General features: G+C 34.9%; 1 protein-coding gene across 1 annotated transcript in view; it reads left to right on the forward strand.

The window, feature by feature from the left end:
• LOC136033035 (glypican-5-like) overlaps nucleotides 1-21,675 on the forward strand; it is a 141,403-nt gene that overhangs the window by 51,935 nt on the left and 67,793 nt on the right. Inside the window, exons 3-4 of the mRNA XM_065713600.1 lie at nucleotides 7,470-7,593; nucleotides 17,845-18,023. Coding sequence (XP_065569672.1) covers nucleotides 7,470-7,593; nucleotides 17,845-18,023 — 303 coding nt within the window. The remainder of the gene's footprint in view (nucleotides 1-7,469; nucleotides 7,594-17,844; nucleotides 18,024-21,675) is intronic.

Genomic DNA, 21,675 nt, shown 5'->3' on the forward strand with positions numbered 1-21,675 from the left:
CAGATTATCTTATTTACGGGGTGGGTAAGTATCTTACAAATCAAGGTGGCGTTTGAGTCATTGGCCTTTTAATACCTTAAATCCTTGCGATATCCCCTTAATTTCGTAAATTTGTCGCATAATTTGTTTGTGCTTGATATTTTTGTTCTATTTTGTCACCACTTAAATAATCTCTAATTTGCTTGCCTGTTCCATCCCCCTTTTCCAGTTAGATAACGAAAAGTTTTGTTATTTTTATTAAAGCAACAATAACTGCTACTCCCAAGTTAAGAGTTTACTTTTGATAGTTTGGATCTAGTAGCTGATGGCTACCTTCGTTTAGATTTATTTTTCCATTGTAATCCAATTTAGGATTTTTGCTCCGCGTTAACACCTTTGGTGTGGAGGTTTAAGTAGCAAGATTTCATTGTAAAGACTGCAAAGTTCTATATATGCCACTTCGCTTGCAAATTTTGTGTGGAGACCGATTTCAAAATTGTTGCGAAAAGAAAAACAGCTTAGCGGTTTCCATACCTGCTCTGATTCTAAAAAAAAGAAATAAGTGATCTGTCTAGATCTTTTTATCATCTAACCTCAGTCTCTAGGGCTTTTATGAAAAATTTTAAGAGGGTTTGACATGAGAATAAATTTTCCGAAGTCATGACCTACCTGGATCGTTGTTTTCACGCCGGAAAATGGACTGTATATCGATTTCTAGAAATAATTATTGTGGCGTGTGTGAGAAAAACTAACAGTTTTTTGCTTGTTTAGTAAGTAATATACTGATATATTGTAAGAAATTCGTTGTCAATATGTATTTGTCACGTATGAAGACCACTTCTTTTCTTTATTACATGTCTTCACACAAACTGGTGATATTCAGGGTTGCACCAGGGTTGCCACCTGTAGCACTAAAGTGCTATTTCATTATTTATAGCTATATAAAAATCACTGTATTGCACGCAAATTTGGGCAACTGTAGCACTTTAGGAACTGATCTTGGTAGCAACACTGGACTGCACACGAAAAACCTATTTATGGAATTTTGTCACATACGAGCCTTGCGAACTACGGCTGCAAAGCAGATGCGGAGCTTTTTTTCTCAGAGCCTGGTGGCCATGTCAGTTTTGCTATTTATTTTCTTTCTTTTAATGGCTTTAACTAAGACATGATACACCACTCCAGCTCCTCACTTAGTTTTTGGCTATCAAACAGTTCGTGGTAACGAACTGTAGTAAGGAGCGAGCCGGCTCAATAGTAAACGAAACTCTAAAAAACGAAATTTTGATGCTAAAAGATACATCAAAAGAATCGGATTTTCACGCTGATTCTAAATATATAAGTTTCAATTAATTTAGTCTTTTTCATCAAAAGTTACGAGCCTGAGAAAATTTGCCTTATTTCGGAAAATAGGGGGAAACATCCCCTAAAAATCATATAATCTTAACGAAAATCACACCATCGCATTCGGCGTATCAGAGAACCCTATAGCAAAAATTTCAAGCTCCTATCTAAAAAAATGTGGAATTTCGTATTTTTTGCCAGAAGACAAATCACGGGTGCGTGTTTATTTGTTTGTTTGTTTTTGTTTTTTTTTCCCAGGGGTCATCGTATCGACCAAGTGGTCCTAGAGTGTCGCAAGAGGGCTCATTCTTACGGAAATGAAAAGTTCTAGTGCCCTTTTTAAGTGATCAAAATAATTGGTGGGCACCTAGGCCCCCTCCCACGCTCATTTTTTCCCAAAAGTCAACGGATTAAAATTTTAAGATAGCCATTTTGTTCGGCCTAGTCGAAAACCTTAAGAACTATGTCTTTGGGAATGACTTACTCCGCCACAATCCCTGGGGGAGGGGCTGCAAGTTACAAACTTTGACCAGTGTTTACAAATAGTAATGGTTATTGGGAAGTGTACAGACGTTTACAGGGGGATTTTTTGGTTTGGGGGATGGGGTTGATGGGAGGGGGCTATGTGGGAGGATATTTCCTTGGAGGAATATGTCATGGGTGAAGAAAAATTCAATGAAAAGGGCGCAGGATTTTCTAGCATTACTATAAAAAACAATGAAAAAAATAAACATGAAAACGTTTTTTCAATTGAAAGTAAGGAATAGCATTGAAATTTAAAACGAACAGAGATTATTACGCATATGAGGGGTTCTAAAAATACTTTAGCATAAAGAGCGAGGTATTTAGGAGGAGATAAATACCTCGCTCTTTATGCTAAAGTATTTTTAGTAATTTCATCTATTTATTCTACGGCCTTTTTGATTCAGGGGTCATTCTTAAAGAATTGGGACAAAACTTACGATTTAGTGTAAAGAGCGAGGTATTAACGAGGATACAAACCCTCTCGTACACATAATAAAAATATAAGAATATAAAAGTATGTTACGTAAGTTAATTCTTAAGTTACGCATATTTTTTACTAATAAAAACGTTCGTTAAAAATTAAAAGTTCTAGAAGCCTTTTTAAGTAACCGAAAAATTAGAGGGCAGTTAGGCCTCCTTCCCCACCCCTTATTTCTCAAAATCGTCTGATCAAAACTAAGAGAAAGCCATTTAGCCAAAAAAAAAAAAAAAAAAAAAAAATATACAAATTTCATTTCAATAATTTATGTGCGGAGAGCCAAAATCAAACATGGATTAATTCAAAAACGTTCTGAAATTAAATAAAAAAAAACTAGTTTTTTTTAACTGAAAGTAAGGAGCGACATTAAAACTTAAAACGAATAGAAATTACTCCGTATATGAAATGGGTTGTCCCCTCCGCAATCCCTCGCTCTTTACGCTAAAGTTTGACTCTTTGCCACAATTCTACTTTTTAAAACAATTAAAAGCTTTAGCGTAAAGAGCGAGGGATTGTGGAGGGGACAACCCATTTCATATACGTAGTAATTTCTGTTCGTTTTAAGTTTTAATGTCGCTCCTTACTTTCAGTTAAAAAAAGTAGTTTTTTATTTAATTTCTAAAAGGATTTAACTAAAAAGTGAATCTTTAAAATGTGTAAATGAACTAGAGTATGCTAACGCTCTTCACTAAGTTTTGCTAGGCTCCTCAACTAGGGTTTGCTAACGCCTTCCTCGGTTTTGGCTGATCCCAAAACTGTTTAACGAGAAAGATATGATTTTTAACTGCATGGTTATATGAGTCAGAAAAACTTTTTCTTTTCCATTACACTTATATAAATAAGTTTACACATGTAATAAACATTCAATACCCCGACTAATGACAATTTGCTTCCTTAAACCCTCGCACCATCTTCTTAGTCCTAATTCCTCTTGAAGTTTCTGTGTCAACCTTTAAACTGCTGAGTATTTCTTAAATTGATAATTTCTTCTAATGAAAGAGAGGTATCCACGTTGAATATGTAACCCATAAAGCTGATGCATCTACGTCCCTTGTTGAGCTTTTGAATAAATTTGACAAAATTTATTTAATATAGCTAGAATTAATGCCCGAGTGCAGCCCCATACTTTAATTCATTAAAATCTTCTGACATTTTGGGCATTATAATAGTAAAATATCATTTGATGCAACATTGATTTATATATATTTCAAACTTTTCAAAAATAAAACAGGACGAAGTTTTAAGGGCTTTGGGTTAAATTGTTCGCTCCGTGAACAGCACCGTCTTAAAAATTACCGAACTCAATCTAAGTTCTGAATACATTCAGAGTGTCGATAGTGTTATAGCCCCCCCCCACTCCAAAAAACAAAACAAAACTTAAGCACACTTTCACAACTTTTCTATAAAACGGTTATCATAGAAACAGGAAGGTACTAAAGCCTACCTTTTGGCTCTGGTACTAAACTGTAGATGATCATAAGGATACCGATTAAGCAAAAGTATAGCAAACAATGCTTATTTTACATTACTAGTTTGATAATTAATATTTTAGCCAAAAATGGATGGACGGATTTCGCAAGGAAAAATTCCGTCGGCTTTTGTTCAATGGAATGCTTCAGGAATCAAGAAAACCTACAAAAAAAACCAAAAAAACTTCTAGCTAAATGGTGCCGAAGTGGATGAATGCTCTGGGACAAGTATATCCTATCCCTTCTGACTCAACCACTATTGCAATGTGTGTTTTGGTTAATTTAATTGTGTATGAAAATGGGAAGGATATATTAAAAGTGAGAAAAAAAGGAGGGAATGCTTGATGATCGTCTTCCAGCTACTTGGTGAAGAGTATGAGTAACTTAAGTGGAAACTAGGGCTCTTTGTCGACAAAGAAACCATCAACCTTATCTTGCGTTTAGCTTTTTCTTGTATGTTTTGTGCGGTAATCAGAAAAGTTAATTTAATTAGTATAACTGGTAAAACTAGTGTAGTAACAAGTGTCTCATTTCATTTTCTGGTAGAAAACGATTGCAAAGTTTTAAAAAATGCCAAGAGAGGCCAAACGCTAGATGACTGATATTTTTTGTCGACACTAGCAACAGATTTTTCTGTTATAAGGTACCTGTGCTCTTTGGAGTTCAGTCAAGTTCTTGGCAAAGAAGTTTTTCCTCTTCTTATATTCGTCTTTTTGATAATTATGCAAATGAAAACATAGAAAAACGGGCGTAATATTTTCAAAGAAAACGGTGGACACAAAATAAAACAATAAAAAATACCGAATATTTCGGCTTCTCGGCCGGAAACTTTTATTACCACTACTACTACTACTAATAATTCGAAAAAATAGCAACGAACTAAGTTAAAAAAACATATACAGAAAAGGAAAAAACAAAACGATAAGTAAACTCACATCATGATAACGTCCAATATGATAATATTCAACCTGTACTAGCAACGAAACATTGTCAAATGTGTCAAATATTACAAATTGTCTTTCTGGTATCAATAAAGCGACAGCAATGATACAGCAGTGTTTGTTTGTTTGCTATTGTGTAGTGAATATTATCACATGGCTGTTATATGTCAGTTTTGTTTGTTTATTGTTGTTTTTTTTTTCGTTGATGCATGCTTCCGGACGTGAAGCTGATATTTTCGGAATTTCTTATTATTTATAGTTTGCTTTTTTGATATTTGTCTACTGTCTTGTTTTAAAATATTAAACCCATTTTTCTATATTTTCTTTTGTATAATTTTGTTTATGGAAAGACAGTTTCTAAGAAATCAAGAATCTAAGAGTTTGAATTAAAATCAATATTCTCTTAATTAAAATCAAATTGAATTAATTAAAATTGAATTAAAATCAATACTCTTGAATTAAACTCAAGTTGCTGGTATCAAGCCATGGCTAATTGGAGAAAAAGTAAAGACAGGTAGTCTGAGCGAGAGGCAAAGCTGGCATAAGCCCTTTTCAGGATTGCATAAAAATGATGTCACTTGTTGACAGATAGTCTATCATCCATCCCTCTTTGGGCAGAACTATTTTGGGATGTGAAGCTGATAAATTTGAAATTTTTTAGTATATATAGTTGGCTTTTTTGATTTTAGTCCACTGTCTTGTTTTAAATACTACACCCGTTTTTTCTACATTTTCTTTTGTATAATTTTGTTTATGGAAAGACAGTGTCTAATCAAACAGCTCGTGGTAACGAACTGTAGTAAAGAGTGACCTGGCTCAATAGTAACCGAAAGTCTAAAAAATAGAATTTTTATACCAATAGTTACATCAAAAGTTACGAGCCCGAGAAAAATTTGTTTATTTTAGGAAATAGGGGGAAACACCCCCTAAAAGTCATGAAGTCTTAAAAAAAATCACACCATCAGATTTGGCGCATCAGAGAACCCTATTCTAGAAGTTTCAAGCTCCTATCTACAAAGACGTGGAATTTTGTATTTTTTTTTTGCCAGAAGACGGATTAAGGATGCGTGTTTATTTGTTTTCGTTTTTTTCCCCGGGGTGATCGGATCGACCCATTGGTACTAGAATGTCGCGAGTGGGCTCATTCTAACGAAAATTAAAGGTTCTAGTGCCTTTTATAATTGGCCAAAAAATTGGAGGGCACTTAGGCCCCCTCACACACTCAGATTTTCCCAAAGTCACCGGATCAAAATTCTGAGATATCCATTTTATGCAGCATAGTCGGAAAACCTAATAACTATGTCTTTGGGACGACTTAATCTCCCACAGTCCCCGTGGGAGGGGCTGCAAGTTACATACTTTGACCAGTGTTTACATATAGTAATGGTTATTGGGAAGTGTACAGACGTTTTCAGGGGTATTTTTTTTACTGGGGAGAGGAGGGCTTAATAAGAGGGGGTTATGTGGGGGATATTTCTATGGAGGAATTTGTCATGGGGGAAGAGAATTTCCATGAAGGAATTGCAGGATTTTCTAGCGTTATTTAAAAAGATCAATGAAAAAATAATTATGAAAAAGTTTTTTCAACTTGAAGTAAGGAGTAGCATTAAAACTTAAACGAAAATAAATTACTACGCATATAGGGTTCACCTCCTCATAATACCTCGCTCTTCACGCTATAGTTACTTTTAGTAATTTCAACTATTTATTCTACGGCCTTTGTGATTCAGGGGTCATTCTTAAGGATTTGGGACAAAATTTAAGCTTTAGTGTAAAGAGCGAGGTATTGACGAGGGGATGAACCCCCTCATATACGTAATAAAAACATACGAATATAGAAGGTCGTTACGTAAGTTATTTCATAAGTTATGCATATTTTTACTGACAAAAACGCTCGTAAAAATCAAAAGTTCTTGTTGTCTGTTTAAGCAACCAAAAAATTGGAGGGCAACGCTCCTTTTTTCTCGAAATTGTCCGATCAAAAGTACGAGAAAGCCAATTAGGCCAAACGTATAATAATATGCAAATTCCGTATTAATTATTCATGTGCGGAGAGCCAAAATCAGAACATGTATTAATTCAAAATCGTTCAGCAATTAAATAAAAAAACAAGTTTTTTTAACTGAAAGTAAAGAGCGACATTAAAACTTAAGAGGAACAGAAATTAATCAGTATATGAAAGAAGCTGTTCCCTCCTCAACTCCCTGCTCTTTACGCTAAAGTTATCTTTTTCTGTTTTAAAAAGTAGAGTTGAGAGAAAGAGTCAAACTTTAGTGTAAGGGCGTTGAGGAGGGAACAGCCCCTTTCATATACGGATTAATTTCTGTTCGTTTTAAGTTTTAATGTCGCTTCTTACTTTCAGTTAAAAAACTTGTTTTTTTATTTAATCTAAGAAATGAAGAATCTAAGTGTTTGAATTAAAATCAAGTTGCTGGCATCAAGTCATGGCTAAATTGGAGAAAAAGCTAAGACAAATAGTCTGAGTGAGAGGCAAAGCTGGCGTAAGCCTTTTTCAGGATTTTGTAAAAATGATGTCACTTGCTGACAGATAATCTATCATCCATCCACCCTTGGGCAGAACTAACCTAGATAGTTTTAGAACTAAGGGGTGACCGAGATTTTTGGGTCTAAGGGTCTAAAAAATCATTTCTGATAGTTTACACTTTACATTTTATAATAAATTAACTCCACACGATATAACACTGTAAATTAAATGTATTCTCTTTGTTACAGTTGAATTAATTAGAAGCATCAGATTAGGGGCAAATAAAACAGAAGCCATGTTCTTCCAACTATACGAACAAGTAGCAGCCATAGCGCGGATACATATAGCAAAATTGTTTTCAGAAATTGAAAGGTTAGTATACTATTTGAACTACTGTTTAGATTTCAGTTATTGCTGTTAGATTTACTGTTTAATTTAGATAGAGGTTATAATTTGTATTAGGAAAGAAAATAGTTTGTTGGCCCATCTTGGTTTCAGCAAAAGTTGCAACATATTATAGAGCGAACTACGGCTCATACTAACCAAACGTTTTGAAAACGCGCTTTAAAAAATTAAGCTGGCTTAGGAATGGTAACTACTGTTTCGGTTGGTCTTAACTTTAAAGTTTATTGCGAAGTAAATTTTAGAAAATTCGAAAAAAGCCTGAAACCCAGGGCAGTACCCAAGATTTACTGAGGGGGGGGGGTAACAACGAAAGTTTTCTTAAAGGTTTTTTGTTTGCAGTCTTAAGATTGGCTAGATGAATCGGCGAAAGTTGGAGGACTGCAACTAGGCCTGTCCTGTCTAGGGTTTCTGACTATGGTGATTCCAACGGAGCAATTTTCATGTCAAACCATCACTTCTTCTAAGTTGAAAAATTCTAAAAAGCAAAAATAATGAAAGAATACTTTCTGACGAGAAGTTCAAAACTGTTTGCTGCATTGCGGCATAAAAACTGTAATAATATAATAATATGAGTATCCGTACATTATATTAACTACACATGTCAAATCGTTTAATGTTTTTCAGTTTTATAAAATGTTTATGTATAACTGAATTTTTCATCTACAGCTCCTCAAAGATGCTAAGGATAAATTACGCCTTGCACACTTTCTAAGTTGAGCAGGGTTTATTGTGTATATTTTTAAAACCTTCAAAGTAACCAAGGCTGTATCCAGGATTTTCGTTCGGGGGTAAAGGTTTGGAGGGAACCAAAAAACTAATAACGGGCATACAAAATTTTATTCTAATCATTTTTCTTACGTTTTTACGAGTCGTACAAACAATTTTTTGGGAGGGGTTCAACCCTTACCCCCCGAACACAGTTTTGAAGTGAGAAAGTTGATCTTAAAAAATGAAATTTTTGGAAAGTTTTCTAACTAATTTTCCCAGTAGGGGCAACCAAGTAACGAATGAAAGAAAGAGTTAAAACAAAAAATATATGTTAAACAACTTAATGTCGTTTATGTTATGTTGTATATGTTAAAACTTAAAAAAAATTGTAAAACGAAAAATATAAGATTCGAATTCCGAAAAACAAGCGCACTACTTTAAAATAGGTTTTTTGGACCTTTTTAGAGAATGAAAATTGTATTGTAAAATTTATTATTTCTTGGCTGGTGAAAAAATATTAATAGCTTTATAAAATAGTCTTTATTTTCTGCAGGCCACTTAAGATTTTTTTTCTCATATTTCTGCCTTGTTGTGAAGTGTTTTGTTTCCCGTAAAACGTTAGCTTTTCAAAAATCTCACAAGCCAGTTCATCTGAAATAAATTTTCTTTATATTTTGCATACGCTGCGAGTTAGTAGTTTTTATCGTTTTAAAGTATAACTTTTATCTTTAACTTCATCAGAAAAACATTCGCTTTTTCAAGTTCACTGTCCAAAACATTCGAGTTCGGGATTTTGAGCCCACCTACTCGGAAGATTCGGCTCTAAAAGAATATTTTTTTTGTTTCATATGGCTAGTATGTATCTACTTGTGGAATCTAATTTTTAATTAAGATCTCATTTCTAATCTATTTTTAAGCCTAATTTTGATAAAATTTTCCAATTCATTTCTAATTTTAATAACAGATTTGTAAATCTAATTAAAAAAAATAATTTCAATTTAATTACACTAATTCAAAAAACTAATATAATTTTAATTCTAATTTATTTCTAACTTTTATATCTCATCTACTTGTGATATCTAATTTTAATTCAGATCTTTTTTCTAATCATTTTTAAGCCTAATTTTAATTAAAAATTTACAATTATATCTAATCTTAATAACACATATGTAAATATAATTTAAAAAATCAGTTTCAATTTATTACACTAATTGAAAAAGTTTATCTAATTTTAAATCAAATCCTACTTTCTTTCTAATTTTTGTATCTCACTCTCAAATAGTCATGGGGCACCATGCTTGACACGTTTTGGTGCCGCTTCTGGAGTGGGAAGGCTGGAAAAAATAATAAGGGCTTCCTCTAAGTTACCATGTAAAAAATACTGAACCGAAGGTTCACAATCCCCCACCTTTTGTATCACCTTCCCAGTCCCTTTAGTATGTTAAAACAAAAAATGTGTTTCAAAAAAGAGAAGCTGCCAGATGGAAAAAATTATTTAATCCATTGTCGTAAAAAAAAATGAATTTCTTGTTCGCAAATTCTCTAAGATGGCAGTGACAACATATGCCCCCCCCCCTCTGGGTCTTAAGCGTTTTGACAACGTTCTAGAACTACAGTTCTTTTGTGAAAGTTTAATTGAGGTAGAAAGTAAAACATACACGCAATGTCATTTTTATGGCACTTGGTAATTACCAAGTAACATATAGCGATCGCAAATTCTGTCGGTCTGTCCCAGTTTTGCTAGTTTGGGCACTTCCAGATAGGCTAGGACAACGAAATTTGGCAGGCGTATCAGGGACCAGACCAGATTATATTAGAAATAGTCGTTTCCCCGATTTGACCATCTGGGGGTTGGGGGTATGGTTAATTCGGAAAAATAGAAAAAATGAGGCATTTTTAACTTACGAATGGGTGATCAGATATTAGTGAAATTTTATATTTAGAAGGATATCGTGTATCAGAGCTCTTATTTTAAATCCAGATTGGATCCGGTGACTTGGGGGGAGTTGGAGAGGGGAACCTGAAATCTTGGAAAGCGCTTAGAGTGGAGGAATCGGGCTGAAACTTGGTGGGAAAAATACGTGACTGACATAACCGGAACGGATCCGCTCTCTTTGGGGGAGTTGAGGGGAGGGTTGATTCTGAAAAATAGAAAAAATGAGGTTTCATATGAAATTCCATATTTCATATCTTAATGAAATTTCATATTTAGATGGACCTTGTAACTCGAATCTCTTATTTTAAATCCCGACCGGATCCAGTGTCATTAGGGGAGTTAGATGGGGAGGGGGAATCAGAAATCTTGGAAAACGCTTAGAATGGAGATATCAGGATGAAACTTGATGGGAAGAATAAGCACAAGTCCTAGATACGTGATTGACATAACAGGACCGGATTCGCTCTCTTTGGGGGAGTTAGGAGGGTCCAGTGCTTTGGTGAGTTCGGTGGTTCTGGACGTGCTAAGACAATGAAAATTGGCAGGCATGTCAGGGACCTGCACAAAGTGACTTGATAAAGTCGTTTTCCCCGATTCGACCATCTGAGGGAGGGGGCTGAAGGGAGAAGAAAAATTAGAAAATGAGGTGTTTTTAATTTACTACTGGGTGATCGGATCTTAATGAACTTTGATATTTTGAAGGACCTGTTGTCTCAGAGCTCTTGTTTTAAGTCCCGACCGTTATTAAGCCTCTGATTTTCCTTTTAAATCAATCTATTGATTCATAAAATTTTGCTAGAGCTCATGCCATATGAGCTCTTGGCTCCTGTTTAAACGAAAAATCATGTTTCATTTTCTATTGTTTCATTGCCTAGATTAAGCACAGATTTTTTTGAAGGTTTATTGCGTATACTTGAGAAAATATTAAAAAGGACTAAAATTAATTAAAAGAAATGGTTTTACCAATGAAGATAAAGAGTAAAGTTAAAACTTAAAGCAAACAAAAATTATTGCTCTGCAGATTGTGAAAAATATCTCGACCAAACTAGCTAAGATAAACTGACTCGTGATGTTTTCAAGTATCTATAGAATGTATGGTTCGTTTTGTGTTTTTAGTGAAGGGGTAGTTTCAGAATTACATCGAATGATTTTTGTACTGATCTCTCCTGGTGCTGGGCTTTGAGTCAAGAGATGATTTGGCAAAAATTTTGCGATTAGTGACGCATGAAATATTGATTATTCCTCGCGTCAATTGCAACATTGCAAGCATATTGCAACATTTTGCCAAATGAATATTTAATTATAAATAAATTCTTTTGAGAAAACTAAATAGACACGGTCGTTGATCTAATAAACCAAATATGTGACATAAATGATATTTCTTTTGTTGTAAACAATTATAAACATTAGCAGAAGTCTTAATAAGAGTTTGTTTTGGAGGTTTGAAATTGTGGCTAAGGGAATACAACTTGGGAAAAAGAAGACCAATTATGAGAACATTCTTAAGAAATTGATATTTCTGAGGAGGGGTGTAAGAAACAAACCTCTACCCCTGCTTGAGTATATGCCTGAACAGTTCATTGACAAATCCAAAGTACTATCCATTATTGATCTAATGAACCCAAGCTGTGTAAAAAGTAATATTTCTCTTATTGTAAATTTTAGGTGAGGCAAGTAGATTTCTTTTAGGTGAGGCAAGTAGATTTCTTTTAGGTGAGGGGTAGAACTTATAAAGCAAAAAAAAAAAATAATAAAGACGGAAACAAAAAGGTTTTAAGTTGAAACTTAAAATAAACAAAAATTATTGTAAAAATTATGAGAAAATTGAAAAAAATGAAGCCCACCCCTATCTCAACATGTTCCTGATTATTCATTTCAAATGAATATTTCAATGAAATGAAATGAAAATTATTCATTTCAAATGACAGAACAGTGGTTTAAGATGTCTTTAAATAAATTACTATTGCTAATGAAGTCCTCTAAGTCCTCTTATTCTATTTATTTGCGTGTTTATGATGTGGGCTTGCATATATTATTTCTAATTATTTTCTGCTTCTTATATTTTTTTTTCTGAGGGAGTATGAGGGGTATTTTCGTTTATTTTTAGGTTAAAAGTCTTGTCGAAACATTTTCAGTGGTTTATGCGAAGCACATATTTCTTGTTGCTGATGTTTTTTTCTTCAAAACAATCAGGGTAAAGTCAAATCAATGGGTAGGGCTCATAAGGTACCAAGGACTGAAACTTGTCCTTGACGGCAATAGTCTTACACTTTTGGAATGAATTTTGAAGAAGAAAATACAGCATAGAATCGTCAAAATCTTTTATTTCAAGAGAAGTAAACCACACCTCAAGGACAGCGAAAATGAAATCTGATCGGATGAGTTGGCTAAAGGGAAAATTAAAATGAAATCTTATTGGTTGAGTTGGTTGGTATGTTTATGTTATAAAATTGAGAAAAATGAGCAAGTTTTGCTGGAAAAGAGCTTCAGGATGCATTTTTTGGGAGGAGAGGCCAACAAATTAAAATAAGGAAAAACATGACTTGAAAATCAGCCAAAAATCAGCTAAAAACAAATAACATTAAACAGCTTAACAAGATTTAGCTTTTATTGAAGCTTGTACTTGTCTTTGTGAATCAACAGATTACTGATGTTTGCATGTTTACGAACGAAACACTGTCAAATTCAATTAATCATTTTTCGCTTATTTATTTTCATTTTTCAACTCGGTAACACCGGGAAAAACTTGGTACTGCCTTCAAAACTTCAAAATTTTGAAGGGGCATAAAGAAATCTTGATTTTAGGCATGAATAGACTTATTATTGGTGTAGGGGCAAAAAATTGCTCATTTTGATGTGTTGGTATTCTAAATAACCAAGACGACTCTCATTATGTCACTTGGTGATCTAGAAGAAATTATCGAGTTTTCAAGTTTTTCAAGTCTATTACCCTGTTTTACGTTCCAACAGTAAGATACATTATCTTACCTAGATATACAAAGCAATTAAGGACGACATTTTCAACTTTTAAACCAGGCAAAATTCACGTTAGGACACGCTCAAACCTGCATTTTTGCCTAGGCGAGTGAGAAAAAGGTATCTCAAGTCTGAATGTAGCTAAGACGCTTACCCAATTTTCAAATTCGGTGATTTTTTTTTAATGGCTGAGCAGATTTATCTAGAAATTCTCTATGAGATGTGACGCCCTAAATTTTTTTTCATATGATATTTTTTTTTACATACACCTGTTTCAGATTAGTAATTTATTAGTGTGTCAAAAGGCTACATCGACCAAACAGACACTAGCTTTAAAGCTAGAATATGAGTTTACTCCAGACAGGGAAAATAGCTGCTAAAGCTTGCACATTTCTACTGTTTAAGAATTTAAATAACTTTACTGATACGAAACATTTTATTTGGGAATTGTCTGATTAATTACATCTTTTTCTTTAGTACTGATTGAACCAAACCTGAGCATATAAGCTTGAGTTGGATAAACGTAGTGAAACTATTAAGAATATTAGTACAAAATTTTCAAAAACGGCTCAACCCTCAGTCAAGCAAGGTTTGCTCAAAACAGACAACGATTGTGTTCATTGAAACGTGAAACGTTTCAGCTTTTGAAACGTGTTCATTTGAAACGTGAAACGTGAACTTGAAACGTTTCAGCTTGTTCGTATCGTTTCTTATTGTTGCTTGCTCTTTTTGTAAATATATGAACTGAGACTGAAAGAAATCTACGTAGATTCTCCTAAGAATATTAAATGTTGTTTTTACTTTTAGCATCTTTTAAATTTTTGGACAAGATTTGTGTAGCATTTTCACGTACATTAATATTCTGGGGGGCATTTCCCTGGCCGTAACCAGGGGGAAGGTCACAATGTTTGAACCCACTCCCCAAAATTTCTATCAAACTCGTACAAAAGCCACAAAAATACAAGTGAAACATGTTCATAAGAAGTTGTAACCCCTCCCCCCCGGGCGAAAATCTAGGATACGAAAGTAGGTATGTCATTTGATCTACTTTTAAGAATTTGCACATAACAAGTAATTATTTTCATGAAAATGGAAATTAGTAATTGGGGTATTTTTTTTTTTTTTTGGAAAGAACATTATATAGTTTTCACTTGCCAGGGGGTGGTGAGCATACAAGAAGGGAGTTATGAAATTGTAGCTCAAAATGTTCAATCGTGGATAATCAAAATAGTATCCTTCTTATGCTTCTCAGCCTTTCAGCTCTAGAAATTGTCACCGAAAAGTTCCATATGGAAGTATGGCTCTTTACGAAGCAAATATGAAGACGAATTTATAAGAAGCTTTTAATTAAGCCATTAAAACTCCTTTTGCGACCTTACGGTAAAATGGTACTCCTTGTAGAAACAAATAGTTAAGCTTAACAAACTAAATAATGCTAACAATCATAGCAAAACTTGGTATTTATTTATTTCTAATCCGTCAGAAAAAACAGAAAAGTATGCTGAGACGGAGTACAAAACAGAGAAATGAAAAAAAAACGGGAAAAAGAGAAAAAAGACATTACAATGGTTGTCAAAACAACTAATACCTATTAAATACTGAACAACTATTACATGCATACAACTTTAAACATCATTGTATGAGAAGGGGATTCCATAGATGAAAGCTGATTTTGCGGTTGTGTTTTAACAAACGTTTATGATGAGCAATTGCTGGGTCGGTATCTTTTGTATTTGTGGATTAATGGCGAATTTAGGATCCAAGGGGGGGGGGGCAAATGAAATAGATATAATTTCAAATAATGGTAACAACTTAGAATGAAAAAAATGAACCTATTCATTAATTTTTCATGATACGGGCCTAAAAATATTCCGTGTTGAGGTCTGACCTACTTTAAAATTTAGGTTAAGTAAAAACCACCTATTTTAGAATTTATAGTCCCTGGGATTCTCATCCTCTTTGGGTGAAAATTGTATTTTTGTGATATATGGCGACAGAAAACGCCAGATGGCTGTTGTTTGTCAGATGGGGAGGGACTCAAAACCTTCTTTCTCAGTTTTTGGGCTAAATGAGTTGGAGAATAACCTAAAGCGGGCATGGAAAATGTAATTCATTTTTATTCATCAGATTTTGGAACAGACCAAAAACTTGAACTTGAACTCAATACATAAACTGCTAGCAAAACAAATAAACATAACCTGGCCTCCTTTGCAGGCCTAAGGGATGCCGACCAATGAGGGGAAAAGTGAATTGAATGGACCAATATTACCTCCATTATTAATTCATTAGCTTTAAATATCATACTGACGCAACCTGAAATGATTAAAGCAGAGCTGAGTTAATTTTACCATTGTGTCCAAAGAAAATTCAGTGCCTTTATGTGCGGATAAACGCCCTATGAATAGGAGAATTTTTTTTTTTTGGATATTTAGGACCGTGGGTCCAACACCTAAGATAATTGGACGCCACAACGTCCCACTGATCTGGATCTCAAAGGAAAAAACTAAACCACAAAACAGTAACTTCAAAATCTCAAAAAAAGTTTTCCCTCCGTGGTCAAAATCCATACTGCAACTACAGAACAAATTGGCTACAGTATCTACAGCCATTCAGTATGTCGCCAATGTATAACAGTCGGGGTAATGCGTGGTATAGCCATTGCAGTCAACTTTGGGACTTTGTAGAAGGAATTTCATAACATTTGTGGAAAATGATCGTGCTAATTTAGTGATGAAATTGTCGAGCTTGGCCTAAGGGGAATATCATATTCCCAGCAACAGCAAGTTACCAGCAAAATGGAAAACCAAACCGGGACAAAATCTTGTTGTTTCTGGTTCATCAATTATTAGGGGTTTGTAGTACGATAAAACAAGAAACTTTCTTGTCCTCTCGACTTGACGTTTGAGAGAAACCAAGGATAGGGTTCTGGTATATGAGACAAGTCCAGAAGTTGGAGAGATTGGCTCAACTAGCCTCCTAACCTATACGCCTTGATTTCGTAGTGAGTTGTTAGTAGTAATCTTTCAGTGATGGTTCTTTCATTTTAATCCAGGACTATTTTGAAAAAGTTTCAGGCTATTTTGAAATTCCTTTAAATTTTCGCGATAAACTATTATTATTGAGCTTAATAGGATAGTTACTATTATCGAACAAGGTATAAACGACTAGACAGTTTTCTTTACGGGCTTTTAAAATTTTCACTTTGGGCCGTGGATTACGTGTATTATTTTACTAGATAAGAGCTATCCTTACAGCCATTATACAACATATTATTTCTTATCAGCAGATGGAAAAATAAATAGCACCCATGGATCCCTCCCTGCTTTGGGAGTTGTGAGCTCATATCCTTGCCTTGACCAACAAAGAAAGACCATGAAATTTATTTTAAAAAATTCTGCAAATTTTTGAATAATTGCAAAGTAAATAGGTGATAAAATCAGGAAAAGATATAAATTTTTAAAAGAAAGAAAAATTTAAAACCTAGAAGTGGATTCAATGATAAAAGGCGTATTCAAGCGAAAAACTTGAGGGGTCAACTGAGGGTGGGAAAGAGTGGTGACGTTGGGCTATGTTTGGAAAGTTTAGAGGCAGCAGAGATAATTAGACTAAAATTGGTTTTTTACCAACCAAAACCTTGGCGAAGGGCGTGTATATAGTCCCCGAAGCTGTGCCGAAAACTGGCGGCACACACATTGTGTGTAATCTCTTATTGTTGTATATTTTATTTATATATACCCTACTTTATATATAAAGAAAATGAGGCTCGTAGAAAGTGGTAAAGCTGAACTAGATCTACGTTGCATGGGCAACGTGAGGTGTTACGGCAACCTTTGTTCGGCTTCGCCGAGTAAAGTGTTGCAAGAGCAAGACTTTGGTTCTGTTTCCTCGCTTCGATTAAACGCTGAGTTGTTAATCTGTAAGGATCTTAAACTTGACCTACGGCAAAAAAATCAACTTTTGGACTAAAATAGATTTATTTTCGACGGCAGTCGATAGTTCTTGATGAGCTGGTCAGAGTGTATGTCATCCATTTTTTGGTAGAATGAGATATACCAGAATGAAAGTTTAAAGGGGTTAACAACTTCAGTAGTAAGGTACACACTGAAACCAAAAACAGGCCGATACCAATTGTGAGATATATAGGGGAGTTTTAAGCAAAAGTTGGCTTTTAGCTCATAAACTTCAGATAGTTCTCTGACATAGGCTATAAAACTCCAAATCACTTAACACACTATAGGCTTTGGCTCAAGGACAAGCAAAATCTATCCTTTTTGGCCCTAGGCAAATGCTCTACGAAGCTTTCCAAAATGCAAAGTCATATTCATCAATCCGGCCTAAGCTCCACATTTTCCATAAAAACCGCAGACCCTTACCACTTTCTAGGAATAAGCTGAAATTGGGGTGCTAGAAAAAAAAATAACGACACAACCAAAGTGTTGCTTTCGCAACTCAATTATCCACCACAGTAGGGGCAATAAGGCTCTTGGTATGATATGAAGGATGTGATATCGTCGATATTATCATAAACTTCTTCAGTTTATTCCATTGTTCGCATAATCTCCTTTTTCTTTCGGAAATCACAAGGCGATTTCTTTTAGGTCTTTGACAGCAATTGAAGAAGAGTCAGAAACCTCCAAATTTAATGTTGAAAAGGTTGTGGCCAGCTTTTTTCATGACTTGTATCCGAAAATCTATAGTAACAGCCGGAACGGTGTTGTTCTTAATAACTTAGATGTCGGGAAAAAATTTACTGATGAATTTGCATCATGCCTACGGGGTAAGTTATTTTGATGCTATAATTGTAACAGTATAAATGAAGTAGATTAGTAAGGGCTTGGCTCATTATCTAGAAAAATCTAAATTTGGAAAACAGGGATTTTCCTAGAACTCAGTTTAGTCATACTGCTAAGATGTTTATACAAAGAGTTTATTATGGTAACTGCACTGAAATGACATTTATACAAGTCGAAATAGGTCCATCCCTGAAAATGAAAAAAAAAAAATTCAACTGAAAGTAGGGAGCAACATTGAAACTCGAAATAAACAGAAGCTATTTCGTAAATGAAAGGGTTACCTCCCTCCTCGATACCTTGCTCTTCACTGTATAGTTTTCAGCACGTTTAAAAAAGCCTCCTATCAGAGATTCATAATAAAGGCCATAAGGCTTTAATGTTTTATTGTTTGTTTGTTTTTTTCTCAAAGGCACTTAATATGGAAGGGATTGTCTTAGAAACTTTGTAGGGGGCTCATTCGATTGGAAATTGGAAGGTCTAGTGCCCTTTTTAAGAGTTAAAAGTGATCAGAGCGCAACTAGTCTCCCCTCTTCCCCCTTTTTTAACCTAAATGCATCCGATAAAGAATTTTAGATATTCATTTAGATAATGATTGACACAACCCCGCAAAGCCTGGGGTCGAGGGTTTCAAGTTGTTCCCCTGGAGCAAATAAGGTTTATGGAAAGGGATGGTTTTATAAATTTCGGATGAAGGTCATTTGATTTGAAATTGAAAAATTGAAATTGTTAGCCATTGTGTTCAAAATAGTCCAAAGCTTTAACAATCCCTTCTGAGTTGTTGCAATCCCCCAGAGCCCTGGGTCAAGGTTTGTAAGTTATGCTCCTGGGGTATATAAAGCTTCTATGGTAAAGATGACCTTATAAACTTCCGAGGAGGCTCATTTGATTGGAAATTGGAATTTCTATTCCCTTTTTATGTGATTGGAAATTGAAACTTTTAATTCCTTTTTAAAAGTAAAAAGTTATTGGTAGGCAACTAGTGCCCCCTCCACGCCTTTTCACCCAAATGTACCGGTCGAAATTTTGAGATTGTTCAAAATAGACTAAATGTCAAATAACGTTGGTTCACTCAATTGGACTAACTGTCTTAGCTTTTTCTACAATTATTCCCCCAACTTGATGCCCACAACTATTCCATTCTAATTCGAAAACTGAATTAGAATGGAATAGTTGTGGGCATCAAGTTTGTGGACTAATTGTAGAAAAAGCCAAGACAGTCCAATTGAGTGAGAAGACAAACCTGGCATTAAATCCCCCCCTCATTGTCGACGTTACCATTTCCCACTTGTGCTACACTTTGAATTAGAATGGAATAGTTGTGCGCATCAAGTTTGTGGACTAATTGTAGAAAAAGCCAAGACAGTTAGTCCAATTGAGTGAGAAGGAAAATCTGGCATTGATTCCCCCCCCCTCATTACCGACGTTATCATTTCCCGCTTGATGCTACACCTCTCATGTCACTCCACAATGCCGAACTAGAATCAACCACATTCGGTTCTTTCACTGTTAATCATGCTCGGATTTGCAATTATAACGGAAAATCATCCATTATGTTTGCTAGTGGTAATTATAATGGAAAGTTGCCAATTATAATGGATAGTTGGGAATTACAGTGGATAGTACGTCGGGGAGTGTCAAATATATTGGAAACATCCCCCTTCTCCTTCAGCCTTCGGGGAAAGGGCTATATATTATGCTAGTCACCCATCATTAACATAGAAAGTTTTTACTGAAGGCTTGGTCGTATAAACTTTGGAGGAGGCTCATTAGATTGGAAATCCGAATTTCTCTTGTCCTTTATAAGAGTCAAAAGAGGTCAGAGGGTAGCTACCCCCCCCCCCCTACTAGCGCAATTTTTTTCCAAATACATCCGACTAAAATTTTGAAGTAGCCCTTTTGTTCAAAGTAGTCCAAAATTCAAATGATTATAACTTATGGGTTAAAAAATCCCCCATAGCTCCTGGGGCAATGGTTTTCAATTGTGCAGGTTGCCCATTGTTAACTTATAAGATTTTTGTGGAAGGGTGGCCGTATTAATTTTGGAGGGGGCTCATAGGAAATTGAAACTTTTACTTTTGTTTTAAGAATCAAAAGTTGGCAACCAGCCCCTCTTTTTTTCCAATGGCATCCGGTCAAAATTTTGAGATAACCAGTTTGTTCGAAATAGTCAAAAGGCCAAACAGATATGCTTCCAGGTTTACCCCCCCCCCCAGTCCCCGGGGAAAAGGGCTTTGAGTTATACAAGCTGTTTATTGTTACTTTGATACTTGGATTTATTGATCTACGGGGCAAGGGCTGTAAGTTATGCAGGTTGTCGTACGCTACTTTGATGTCTCAAAGTAACAAAGTATACTTTGTTACTTTGATATTATTACTTTGATGAAACTTTGAAGTTGAAAAAAAAAATTGATTTTGTAATAGGGAATTTTGAAAAACTTGAAACTTAGGCACTAAGTTTCAAGTTTGGTATATCCCCCGGACGAGTTTGGTATATCAGTTTTTGTATTTTTTATAATTAGTTAGGTCAATAACGCTACTGGTTTGGCAAGCTAACTTATATAGGTCATTTTTACGGTATGAAGAGATTATCAGGCTATTGGACATCCAGGGGCTTATATGGGTAATTTTTTCGGTTTGATTTACGGACTGGAAAGGTTGAACTGATAAGATCACTCAGTCCCTGCGTAAAACCATTTGGGGCTGAATTAACATCCTGACAATCCAAAACCTTGGACAAGTCGAAGGATTTCAAACGATCCGTGAACCGGTTCATATGTACAGTATTGTATATTCCATTAGACGTAGGGATACTAGTTCTGGAGGGTTGAGCAGCTGGTAGGGAGGGTAGGGAGAGATATTTTTGAAAGTGGTCTGACAAATCAGAGAATATTATTTTGGTGGACAGGTGATTTCCCAGGGAAGTGGATACAAAAATGTTATCCGTTACAGTAGCTGTTGAACTCACAGGATCAACTCTAGTAGGAAGAAGGATTGTGGAAGAAGACCTCTTGAGGTAAATGTTTCAAAGAAGGTATCACAGTCATTATTATTGCTAACATTTATTAATTACAATTGAAGTCCCCAAAAACTATTGCCTTCTTTTGTGGTAAATTAATAAAAATAAACAATCATCAAATTACAAAAGAGAGATGTCGGAAATTGGGATGTTTTATAAAACAATGAAAAAGTAAAATAATTCTCGTCAACGCTTATGTCTACGATTATTGAATAATTGCATCTATTATTTATAGGTTGCGAGAAAAAGGATTCATAGTCTAATAGCCTGGCGAATTTTAGACTTGACCGGATGTAAAGAGAAATGCCGCCAGAGGACTTGGCTAATTTTCTTTCAATATGAATAGCTTGAAAGCCAGGGAGGGAAAATTCATTAGTATCATCGATTTCTGAAAGCCACGTCTCCGTTATTCCAATTACGTCGAAAGGGCAGTAACCATAAATTAGAATTAAATCTTTAAAATTATCCCACATAGCCTGTATGCTTCTGATGAGCAAATTAAATTAAGTTGGGTCTCTTTCATTAGCTTAGGTTTCACATTTTTCACAAAATCATCAAGTGTCGAGATATTCACAATTAATTTGGTTTATAGGGGTTGGTGGGCAAATTATTTTTTTCAT

This window comes from Artemia franciscana, chromosome 1 (genome assembly GCF_032884065.1).
Source record: "Artemia franciscana chromosome 1, ASM3288406v1, whole genome shotgun sequence".
NCBI lineage: Eukaryota > Metazoa > Arthropoda > Branchiopoda > Anostraca > Artemiidae > Artemia > Artemia franciscana.